Source organism: Rhipicephalus microplus, chromosome 10 (genome assembly GCF_043290135.1).
Source record: "Rhipicephalus microplus isolate Deutch F79 chromosome 10, USDA_Rmic, whole genome shotgun sequence".
Lineage (NCBI taxonomy): Eukaryota > Metazoa > Arthropoda > Arachnida > Ixodida > Ixodidae > Rhipicephalus > Rhipicephalus microplus.
The window spans coordinates 16,018,000-16,030,203 of NC_134709.1; the positions used below are offsets into that span (position 1 = coordinate 16,018,000).

The following is a 12,204-nucleotide window of genomic DNA, read 5'->3' on the forward strand; positions in this document are numbered from 1 at the left end:
AAAACGCCACAGCAAAAACTGGCTATTGGTCAATTGTCGTTTGCAATATGAATAATGTAACAGTAACTATAGACGACAGACAGTCCACGTGCAAAAATGCAACTTCTGGCTTGCGGATGAGTCATACTAGAATCTTTCAACAGTTCCGGTGGGCCGTGTATGTATGAAAGCACGGAACTGCAGTGGTCGGTACGCGGATGATTTGATGACCAATGCCCGTTTGAGCAACTATAAATAATCTAACTACAAAGCTGAGCGAAAAAGCGACAAGAAACAGAGAAGGCACACACACAGCGCAGGCTAGCAACTCAAACTTTATTGAAAGATACACATAAATCACTAGCAAAAAAAATATGACATGGAAGATTAGAGGTTTGCAGTGACATAATCTATCTCTAGTTGATGCAAAGTCACCGATGCAAAGTATGGCGATACGTGTGATGCGAGGCCTTCGGTGACTTTGCATCAACTAGAGATGGTTTGTCTCACCGCCAACCTGTAATCTTTCACGTCATTTTTTCTGCTAGTTATATACGCATATCCTCCAATAAACTTTCAGTTGCTAGTCTGCGTTTGTGTTCGTGCCTTCTGTGTTTCTTGTCGCTTTTCCGCGCAGTTTTGTAGTTTTGAATTACCAACTCGTCCAGCATTCAGTACTATTATAAATAATGTATATAGAGCAACTCGCGCAGAACGTTTTCGCAACATGGTATACGTTTAAATGATTTATATGTGGGGTTTAACGTCCTAAAACCACCACATGATTATGAGAGACGCCGTAGTGGAAAGCTCCGGAAATTTCGACCACCTGAGGTTCTTTAACGTGCACCCAAACCTGAGCACACGGGCCTACAGCATTTGCCCCTCCATCAGATTGGTATACGTTTAAAGCGGAACGGTAATACCGTAGCGCAAACGGTACAGTTACTGCCATTAGTGCATCTAATCCAAGGCACGATAGAGTGATTGTCACACACAGACACAGCGCTGTGTTCATGTGTGACACTCACCACTGTGTGTCTCTGTGTCCCGTCCTGGATGCACAGTGTTCTCCGCTGGCATCGGGAAAACGCGGCAAGTGAATCAGCGCACTATAAGGCTTGCTTGCTTGTCACATAAGGTTTGGAGCATCGAGCATCGGTGTTTTAGACGCCCGTTTCAAATTTGTACTTATGTTTGTCCGATGTTCCATAAAGAGCAAAAGTTCGCGGGAGGTTGAATCTACAGCAAATGCGAATTTCTGCAATATCAGGGCTTAATGTTTGTATTCAAGCTGGTGACTGTATAGGATCGGAATGCCAAGAGCAGTATGGGGCGTATATTCCGAAATTAAATTCCCAGACAAAATGGGAATTCAGCTTTATCGAACATTCGGTGTCCCACAAAATTTTACTTTTGACAGTACATGTGCCGGAGCTATATACCCACGCGTGCACGTGGTAGACAACGTCCAATAGACAAACAGTTTCATACACCCTTCCAGAACCCGTCGCGCTGTATAGCTGTACTTCACATTTTAAACGCAATAGGCAAAGTTTACGACAAAGTTACCTCTTCCAGACACGACTGCGGCGGCCGCGGAGGCGATCGAGTCGCTGGGCGGCAACCCTGCGATGCTGGAGGCCCGCTGGACTCGGGTCCGGTACGCGCGCCACGACTACCTCAACTGCACGGCAGTCGAGGTTCCGCTGGCCGGAGGCGGGCTCATCTCCTTGCTCACGCTTACGCCCAACGAGCATGACGACATGGGCCTGCTCGAGACACGCCTCAGCGCCCAGAGGATCAGTGACATCCTCGCCAACATGCAAGTGCGAAGGGCAAACCTCAAGGTGAGGCGCTTGTAGAACGTTAGCAATTTAGGCGTGGCCTCCGTCACCAACTCCGGCCGTGGCAACGGCGCACTGCCGGCTTTGATCACGGAAGCTTTGGTATTTCCCAGTTTCTGAGTGCAAACAGCTGAAGTGCTAACACGTTCTCTATTACTGCAGTGTCATGCTTTCTTTTTGCTCACGTTGGTCTAAATTCTTATAACTAGAAGATTTGACGGGCGGACAATTATCTCCACGAAACTTCCCGTGATGACCTTATTGCGTTACTTAACAGTATCCTACAATGATGTGCTCTACTGTATTAATTGCAACATTTATTTTGTCACCTTATTATTCCATGCTAATATTTCTTTTTGTTAGCCCCCTCATCCCCCCTTTCCCACCCTATTACTCAACGCCTTTCAATGGGACTGCAATGCATATCGATTAAGTAAATATACGTAGGCCTGTCAAAATAAACAAAAAAGGAGGCGCTGAACAAGCAGACCCGGAATTCTATTTTCTATTTCCATGTATGCACTGGCGAAATTTCGATATGGTCGAACATTTTTGGAGACGGAAACATGTGACTATAGGAAACATTACATGAGAAATCCACTAATAACCATGGAGGGGCATAGCCAAAATTTTCTTCCAGGAGGTGGTGGTGGGGGGTTCATATTCAATGTGTTGGTGGATGTAGTACACCCCACAGAAAAAGTAAAAAAAAACACACATACACACCATAGATCTCGCTCATATGCTCTACCATTGCTCCGCGTTACACAGAGACAAAGAAACTACTGAAGAACGGTGGGACGCAGCTCCACGCAGTTCTACATTAGAGGGACAATTATGGGCAGTTCAACGTGCCCGGCGCCGCGAAGCGGCTGAAAGGCTAGGTCTTTCGGTCCCAACGTGAGAGTGGCCCGCTTCGAGCTAGGACACTAGCGTGACCTACGCGTCTTAATGATGTTCTTCCATTCGTCCATCCATCCATCAAGGCTAAGAACACTATCCCCCGTATTCTAGAACGCCCCTTCACTCGATGCACCACCTTCACTTGAGAAAGCCAAAAAAAGCGTCATCTCTAGGCAGTAAAAGTCACTGCATATCAGTATAATTTGCTGCTAATCTTGAGTAGCGCAGCGTCATTTTCATCCGAGCAGTGGCGCAGTGCACAGCTCCGTCAGGTGAAGGGTGAAAGTTGAGTCGAGGAGCGTTTGTGAATACGGGGGTGTGACACGTAGCCGACGTTGGCGAGCATATGTTCGCGAAGCCATCCCATTCACTTTCCCAACGCGTCCAGAGAACCCATGATGCTATATGTATACACCCAACCTTCCCAACGTCAAGACTCGCTCGCTGGATTTCGTGCCGACCGGTTGTGCCCTCGCGATATCCGACGTCAGCGTAGCTCTGGCTGACTGGACTTGCCATACGCCATCTCCTGACGCCGACAAGAGCTCTCGCCAGTGGTGCCCCGTCCTCGGACTCCTGCAACCGTGTCCATCTTTCCTGTCTTATTTTTACTTCGGTCGTTCGCTGTCCCAGCGCCTCGCTCTCTGCTTCCTCTCTCTTTCTTAACCTTTTAATACTATCGTTTTAATCCCTTCTCTACCACCATCCCTCGTGAGCTACTGTTGAGGTGTTCCCCCCCTAAGAGACAGTTGCGGGGCTCACTTTTCTCTTCTTTTCATTTAAAATCACTCCCCCTCCCCCGCCCAACGTCGGAGGAACCCACTCCGCGCTAGTCGCGTCTCTAACGAATAATAACAATGTCTTACCAACTAACCTATTTTGTCCAGCAGCGTTACCATACGTACGTTACTAGCGCGCGCTCTTCAACGACACGTTCACATTTCGGGCCCATACTTCCTGGTTGCAATTGTGTTACCTATAATGCTGACATTTTCCCCTTACTTCGCTATTCATAGACTTCCGAAATTAACTCCAGTCTATGATTCACAGTTAGAGGGGCTCTAGACTGAAACAATAATTTAGTTAAGGCTGAAAAATTATAGCTTGAAAAGTCTACTGTCGTTAATCTCCCCACCAAAAGTTTACTGATAGATAAGAACGTCTCTGTAAATCAAAGTATCGCTTTTAAACTTACCGCCAAAATGTTTGATGGTGACGTCTCACAGAATCCATAGCGTTTTTTTTCTTTATTTTGGCCTCGTAGGCTAAACTAAATTGCCTAAAATTTGTTAAGTGTCTGGCTAAATTAGAAGACAACTGTATTTCATTTTTACAGGTTGAGAACTGCGTAGGCCCTAGTCAATGCCGCAAAACTTCATGACGTCATATTAACTGATGCGAGAACTTCATGGTGGCATCGCCACCCGTGTTTTATTGTTGCGGATTTTCCTACTCAACAGACGTCTTCTCGCAGCAGGCGTAGTGTTTCTTGATATCGTGCGAGCGTTACTTTGGTAACACAAGAAAAAATCACATTTATCTTGTGTCTCATCAGTTGTATAAAAGTTGAGGCCGACAGTGCCCTACATTATTCTTAGGCACACTTCATACATCAACAGACAGAATTAAGAGCGTAAATTTAAATTTCTACAATTGAGAAGAAAAGCGCACCAATGCTGATCTTTCCCTCTCACCGACGCTTGCCCGCAGTTACCCCGCATCAAGATCGAGCACAGCCACGAGAATCTGACCGACTCCCTGGCACAGATGGGCCTCGCCTCGCTGTTCGGGCCCGGCAGGGCACAGCTCTTCGACATGAGCGACGTGCCGTGGCTGCACGTCACCAACGTTGTGCACAAGACGTCCATCGACATCAAGGGGCCTCGTGTCGCCGCCGCCGGCGGCAGTGGGCATGCAGCGCCACCACCACCGAACCCAACCAGCCGGCGCCGCGAACCGGCGTTTGTCGGCCCCTCCGAAGAGACCATTGACGTAGTGCTCGACAGGCCGTTCCTTTACTTCGTCGTGGACAACGTTAGCGGACTGGTTATAGCCATGGGCAAAGTGCTGAACCCGTAAATCGTTAGACCGTACGTGTGCGTCTACGCCAAGCCCGTGCGTAAATGAGCCTAACATCCGTAGCCACATGCGTGGGCAGTGTGCTCCATTAGGAGTTGGAAGGCAAGCTTGACTGTCGCCCCCCCCCCCCCTCCTTTCCCGTGGGTCGAGTCTGAAAAAAGATCTCCGTAATGGCGTAGCCGGATTTTTTTTTTTTTTGAGAAGATGGGAAAGTTTCAACCATACTTTATACATGTTCGTGTGTGTGTTTGTATGAGCACGTGTGTATACATATACATGCAAAATTTCGGGAGAGTTTGAACCCCGCGCGCCCACCCCACTTCGCCAGCGGAGCTCTGCAATGGATTGAACAATAAAAATAAATCGTTAACACGTGCTTCTGAATAAGGTTCTGAACACGTGCTTCTGAATAAGGTTCTGAACACGTGCTTCTGAATAAGCGAAAGCTGGCACGGATCAGTGGGTTATATGCTGCTGCAAATCACGCTGTAAAAACTAAGTTACGATGAGCTGAAAGCAATTAAAAATTTCGTGACTGTCAACGTTGGAACTAAAGCGTACAGGGACGTCAAGCCTTACCTGGGCTAGTCTCTCTTCAGCACGTGAAATCACGTCCTGTTCAAAGTCGAGCCACGTGAATAGATTACGTCGCTTTTGACAAACTGTAGCGATGGTTTATCTGTTCAGCAAAATGAACGGGCTCACAAGCTCCTAGCGGTTATTGAAGGCCTGTGCGTCAGCGCCACATTCCTTAGAGAAGGAACTACCTCAAACGATGAGAGGGTGGTTAAAGGGGCCCTGCAACACTTTTCTAGCATGGTCAGAAAACGCTGGCGATTGGTAATAGAGGCTCCCAAGAACACGCAAGCGAAATATTATAGCGCAAAACGCGGCCTGGAATCCACAATAAATTATCAGTCAGCTAAAAATGGCTTTCTCTTCTCTCGAGAAATGATGGAAGACGCTCAAAAATTTCGCGTAGAAGGCCATCCATCAGCCATTGGCTGTTTTGAACATGGCGCGCTCAGCCGCTGCAGGGATCACCGGGAGAGGCCGCGACTTGTCCAGGCCTGCGAGCGTGATCACACGGGAAGAACCGCGTATTCGTAAAAAAAAAAAAAAAAGTGGTCAAGGTCACGAGGCGCGCGTGACGTATTTCCTTCGCCTCTGCTATCCTTCCCTGCTTAGCCTCCAGCGCTTTCACCGGGACGAGAGAGGCGAGAATTCGATTGCAGCATGAGGCAATCCTTTGTAACTCCACTCTTACTGGACGGATTCTGAAATTTTTGTGGCATTGAATTCGTAAGGCAATAAGTTGTGTTAGTGAATCCATTCCACGGGTATTCGAAAAAGTGTTTCAGAATCCCTTATAAGAAAAAAAAAAGAAAAAAAGGACACTGTTCTCTGTTTTCCATCCTGGAGCACGGCTCAACGCTTTTAGGGATAGGGATGTAAAGATGATAAGAAGAGAACATAGAAAGGAGAGTAACATAGTACAATAGTATCTTACCAGGCGGGAATACGATGCCACAGCATTGGTCTGCAGGAGCCGCAAACTTGAGAAAAGCTCGCAGCGCTGGTACCTTCGGTCAACGTTTAGATACTTTACCTTCGGCCGTGCGGGGAAAAAAAAGTATGCCCACCACAATTGTCATGGGGTGACCGAGCAGGCGATAGCGGCGCTCCATCGCGTATCATTCAGCGGCAAGAGCTGGGCGTGAGCACATGACATGCTTCCGCGTTTCTTAGGTCGCCGCATCTGCGGCGCACAGGCGATGAGGAGCGGCACGTGTCATTTGCTGAGCGTTCTTTGTGGGCTCGCCTCGTTTGCAACTTGGCTCCACCATACGGCGCTGAAGAGCAGAAGGTCACGCACGCTTGTTTAAGGTTTGTGCACGATATGCAAGGTGCGGACACTAAACCGACTTGGCGGCTTGCTTGCAAGAAGCGATCGACCAGCTACAATGAGTGCGCATTGGTCCGGTGACGGCAGCGATCATCTATCGCCTACGCAACAAAAAGACACCTCGCATTTCTATCACTTAACCAACCCGTGCCGTCGTCTCCTTATCTGGTTGGTTGCGCTAGTGTCACCACCATGATTATACCGTAAGTCACTTGTGCCTGAACTTGGCGTCACGCGACCCGAGCAGAAACGTCACGCACAACGTAAATGATAAAATGAGAAGCAATAGTGATGCAGACAAAACACAGAGAACCCCGAAGCGGCACTTCGTAGGTTAGTAGCCCCCTCCTATTCATATTGTATGGCAGTGGCATGACGTCATATGTGACGTTTCCTCAGCTCACATGATGCCGAGCTGCTGAGGTAGCGCCCATCTAATAAGTGAGGTGCAAACAGACTCTCCCTTAAAGTAATAATCGACATGATCTTCCAACAGTTGGTAATATCAAGTGTTCTGTGCGCTGAGGGTGGCGATTTGGGCTTGTTGGTATGGTTGCATGATGATGGATGGTAGCGCAGACAACGAACACGGACAAGAGTAGGCACATAGACACAACACAGCGCTAACTTTCAACAACAGTTTATTGCACGCAGATCTCCGTGGTGTATGCGATCCACCACGCCAACGTCGCACGTGCGTAGCTCTAAAAACCATCAAATATAAAATTGTAAAGTATTGGAACACGCGCGTTGGTTATATTTGATGGTTTTTAGAGCTACGCACGTGCGACGTTGGCGTGGTGGATCGCATACACCACGGAGATCTGCGTGCAATAAACTGTTGTTGAAAGTTAGCGCTGTGTTGTGTCTATGTGCCTACTCTTGTCCGTGTTCGTTGTCTGCGCTACCATCCATCATTCTGTGCGCTGTTTTCACCTGAATGATTAAAGGCAACACCCACGTGAAAATGCGAATACAGAAGCGAACGAGCCTCTAAGCCGACACACTAGTGCAATATGCACGTCGTAAGTCAGGTTTCTAACTATACGCGCTTCAACGGTAATGACGTCTACTTAAAGAGCCCCCAAAACACCTCCGATGATTTTTCAAGTAAACGCGCGCAGAGTGTCCAGCGTGCGGTCATGACACCAATGCCATATGCAGCAGGGCAACGAGCCGCGAGCGGACCCCAAATTACGACAATCCCTTGTCCTCTCTGTGCCTTCCAGTATCCCCAGCGCTGACCCCGACGTAAGCATTCGAGTCTGGTCACATCACGATCAAAAGGAACATGTTCGTCTTATTACAGCTACGCACGCTCGTCGTTTTTTCTTCTCACCGTGCAAGGGAGAGCGACGATCCTACACAGCGTGGCGAATGAAAGAGCGGCAGGCACCTTTAACGAGCGTAACTCCGCTTCAAACGAGCGTAACTCTGCTATTACGGCACTGCTTTAAAAAAATCTCACGGTTACAAGTTTACTAGAGAGACATGAACAGCAGCAACATTACAAGTAAACTTCTACCTCTGAGTGGTTTCATGGCCCTTTAAACGCATCAAAACGCTGTGCACCTAAAAGGGTCGTGAAACGCTCGCTCTAAAACGACAATGCCAAACCACCGACATGCACACGCACTAACTAGGTGACGTGGAAACGTGGAACTCCTCGGTACTTGTGAGTGCGTGCAATTGGGACGCCCATCAGCTATATGCAAATGGCGCTAACTTCAAACCTGCAGCTGACGTCATATAAAGAAGCATTCTTGAGGGATGCGCATTAAGTATGGCAAACGCTGATCAGCGCATCTTGCGCACGCTCGCAGATACAGTAGAGCTTTGCGTTCCTCGATAGGCAAAGCGTCTATGCATGGAGGTCCACTCGAGCTGATGATATAGCTAGCGCGTGTGGCTGCCGATGGTGCCGGATTGTCGTTGTAAAGCGACCTTCTCACGACCCCTTTAACGAGAGTACTATATAGCGCAGCTTCACTGCATCTTGGTCAAGCATCCACTGTGAAGCCAAACTAATCAGCACCTGCACGCACACAGTGTATTCAGCATTGCCATCATTCGAAACATCAAGCCATTATTCCCTTGTCAAATAAAGTGCGCTTCAGCGCAAAAGCTGCCAATGCCAAAAGTTCATTCAGCAAAGCCAACGACCACTACAAGCTCGTTATAGCAAAAACTCTTTATTGATGATGACTGTGCACAGCTGTATACCGCCAACGGCAGAAGTTTGCAGAACATGATCTGTTGAAAAGACAATGCGCAGTCCTGGAATCAACATTTATGAACATTATGTTCCAGGATGCCATACCAAAACCTTCAACTTTCCCCCCAACACAAGCGACTACAGCCTTGTACAGCTATGGCTGCTTGTGCGGTCTTGCCAAGATTTGCAAGGGGTGTGCTAATAGCAACTTTCGAGACCAGAAATGAATACAAGTCCAATAGCACATTGATTTAACAAAACTGAAGTAGTTCAAGAGTATTGAACAGTTATTCTTACAGTTAATGTGAAATGTGCACGTGCTAGAATTTATACTTCCAGCATTAAAAACAATAAAGCATCATGAACAAGCAAGCGAGGCTTTGAATCTGGAGAGCAGATGTGTGCAAATCCTTTCTGTGCAGCCAGTACAGTCAGGCCTGATATGCAATGTAGCCTGCAACATGCAATGTTTCACACAATATGCTCGTGGGAATGAATGTTATTGCACTTTGGCACCAAGTTCGTGTTCAGTTTGGTGCAGCTAAAGTTTTGAAGTATTTGCAAGCTATTCACATTCACGAATGGCAGCTATTACATTCAAGGACGCAATAAAGGTAGGGTGAGTTGGCTTTGGCTCGCAATGTCGAAAATGGTGCAATAAACACAGTGGCAAAGAACATATATAACAGGAACCCATTGCAAGAACAACAAAACAGTATGCTGTTTGACTGAATGAGAAAAACTTAATATTCACACACCCCTGCATAATTCTCTATACAAGATGGCAAATCCGCTTACTCCCAGCTCTGTAGACTTTTAGAACTATGAACTTTCATTCACCTTCGGCATTACCAACCTTCGTATGACAAGATAGTCTGCTTTCTCGCAGCCATGGCTGAATAAGTGATTCCTTACGCACGCATTACATGTTTTAACAAAATATTGGCATGGTAAAAGTATATATATATATATATATATATATATATACAATTTAAAGATGAAAGCATGGTTAAATAGTTCTGACATTTCGCTGGAACACCATATACAACTGCTCTTTGAAACTCAACAAAATTAGCAGTGCAGCAAGATATGCAGAGCTTTATGCAAATCTTGGGCCAAACAGAAACCTTGGTGTGATGCAGATCTAGCACAACTACGCCAGAAAGCCAGAGACAAAGATTATTGGAAAAACGTTTCAAGTATGGCTGTTGGAAAAGTGGGTACATAAAGAGCCGTAACTGAACGTACTAAACTTCATACTAAGAAGTCAAATGACCTTTTGACATAAAATGTTGAGAGGTGGCACTATAATTGCAATAATTTGCATGGTTATGAAGCACAGGTATCTTCCTGCATTAAAAAAAATTAAGGTACGAAAAAAAGAATGCTACGAGGGCACAATAGCTACCGCGAATAAACAGTACATAAGCACAATTAGGTGCAAAAGTGTGGGGATGAATTCGCTGCACATTTTTTTTAACTTCAGAACACAAACAAATTGATTGAAATCCAGTGGCACAAATGCTGCTGTGCTGGATTTTTCTTTTTTGGAACACCATGGTCCCCAATCTTTTACTTGCGACTGTACTGTGGTAACCAAACAGATCTTTCCAGCGATTTTTGTACGGAACGAAGCCACACAGAATAAATCATGATAGATACTTCCTTAGAACTTAAAATATTGGCACAAATCGATACAAGGCCTCTACCAAACTGCTTGCCAGTTTCAGACAAGCCAATTCCACAAGGTAAGCAGTTTTTCAGATTCAAGCCCGACAAGACAACGAAAAGTCAGCTGAGTGAAAAGTCACTTTCTTTTTACAGTACAAAGGCTTCCGCACTCACACATGTTCACAAAATGAAAGTTTTGGCAAGACCTATTTTCGAAGAGAAGCAACGACAATGGAGGTGGCCTGTAAACTTAGCTGCACTATTGTGACTGGGCGATGGCAGTCAATACAGAACCTACCAATACAACCTATTAAACATGCTTTTCATTATTGTGCATAGCGCCACGCCAAGGCAATGTGTATTGAGATGGTGGCTTTTCTACCTTTTTCTTTTTCGTTTTACCAGCTAGGGAACCACATTTTTTTTTCTTTTCGGAGGCATGTCAGCTGCAGCACATGGTAGAACAGACCCTTTGCGGAGTCTTGGTGCTAATATAATCAACGCTGCTTGCTTGATTTTTGTTCCTTGGAGGACTATGTACTCTTAAATTTCCCTCTTAGAACGCTACAACTAGCTGGTCATGTACCCACAGTTCAAGAAACAAACGCACCATGTGAACAACAGTGAGGCAAGGAAAGGTGTGCAAGAATATTTGTTTTGGAACAAAAGTACGCTGTTAAGAGGCAGCGCGAATGTGTCAAGCATCAAGATGTTGAACGAAAGCACCGAAAATGCGCTCTAACCTTGCAATGCAGAATGCCCCAGTGAGACACAGGCAAGATTAAAAACTGCAGCTTTGTTATTACAGACTATTCGCAACTGAATGACTGCACCCGCTGCGCAGCTAAAACAACCGACCCCATCACAGTTGAGAGTCCTTGAAAAGTCTCGCAGCGTAAAAAGCAAAACCTACGAAAGCTCTCAGCCATGCTTCGACACGGACACAGACACTTGCACACACGAAATAGGAGCAATGAAAGATCGTGTGGGGGAAAAGTGTAACTGTGGTGCAGTGAAAAGTCGCACTCAAGAGTTGCAAGGGACACCTAGTATGTACAGTCCAGAAGAAAAACGTTCGCCTTGGTGACTTTCAATGGCAGAACATCACAGAAGTCAACCTGTCGCAGTTTTCAAACAAAGCAGGGACGAGTTGCACAAGGCAGAGAGCGTTGAGTGACATTCCACACAAACACTGGCTTGCCCAAACGTAATGGGCACACGCAAGAAAGCTTGAACTTGCAAAAGTGGACGAATGCCTGCATAAAAACCTGAACGATGACAGCTGTACAAAGTACATGAAATGACAGCCCCAATTTTCAACAAAACACTAATGCTCTGTTTAAAAAGAAAAAAAAAAGCACAAAGAATCTAGAAGAAAAGGAGATTGGTGAAGGAAATGAATAAAGAGAAACAAGAAAAAGGATAAACAACTGAATCCAAGAGAAAAGCAGACACAAGGGCGGTCGCACAATAAGTACCAAATGCACATGCCCCAATTTCACCTAAAAACATTTGAGTCTATGCCAACACAACAAAGGCCTCCAAAGCTCCCTGTGGCTTTCAAGGGAATTGAGCAATAGAGAGAAACAAAAAATGACAGGACT

At 46.2% G+C, this 12,204-nt stretch overlaps 1 protein-coding gene across 2 annotated transcripts in view; it reads left to right on the forward strand.

Moving 5' to 3' along the window:
* LOC119181157 (intracellular coagulation inhibitor 3) overlaps positions 1-5,195 on the forward strand; it is a 60,033-nt gene extending 54,838 nt beyond the window's left edge. For both annotated transcript variants that reach the window (XM_075875108.1, XM_075875107.1), the window contains exons 4-5: positions 1,561-1,829; positions 4,440-5,195. In XM_075875108.1, the coding sequence (XP_075731223.1) occupies positions 1,561-1,829; positions 4,440-4,808 (638 nt within the window). In that variant the 3' untranslated portion in view covers positions 4,809-5,195. The remainder of the gene's footprint in view (positions 1-1,560; positions 1,830-4,439) is intronic.
* Positions 5,196-12,204: the final 7,009 nt, after the last annotated feature.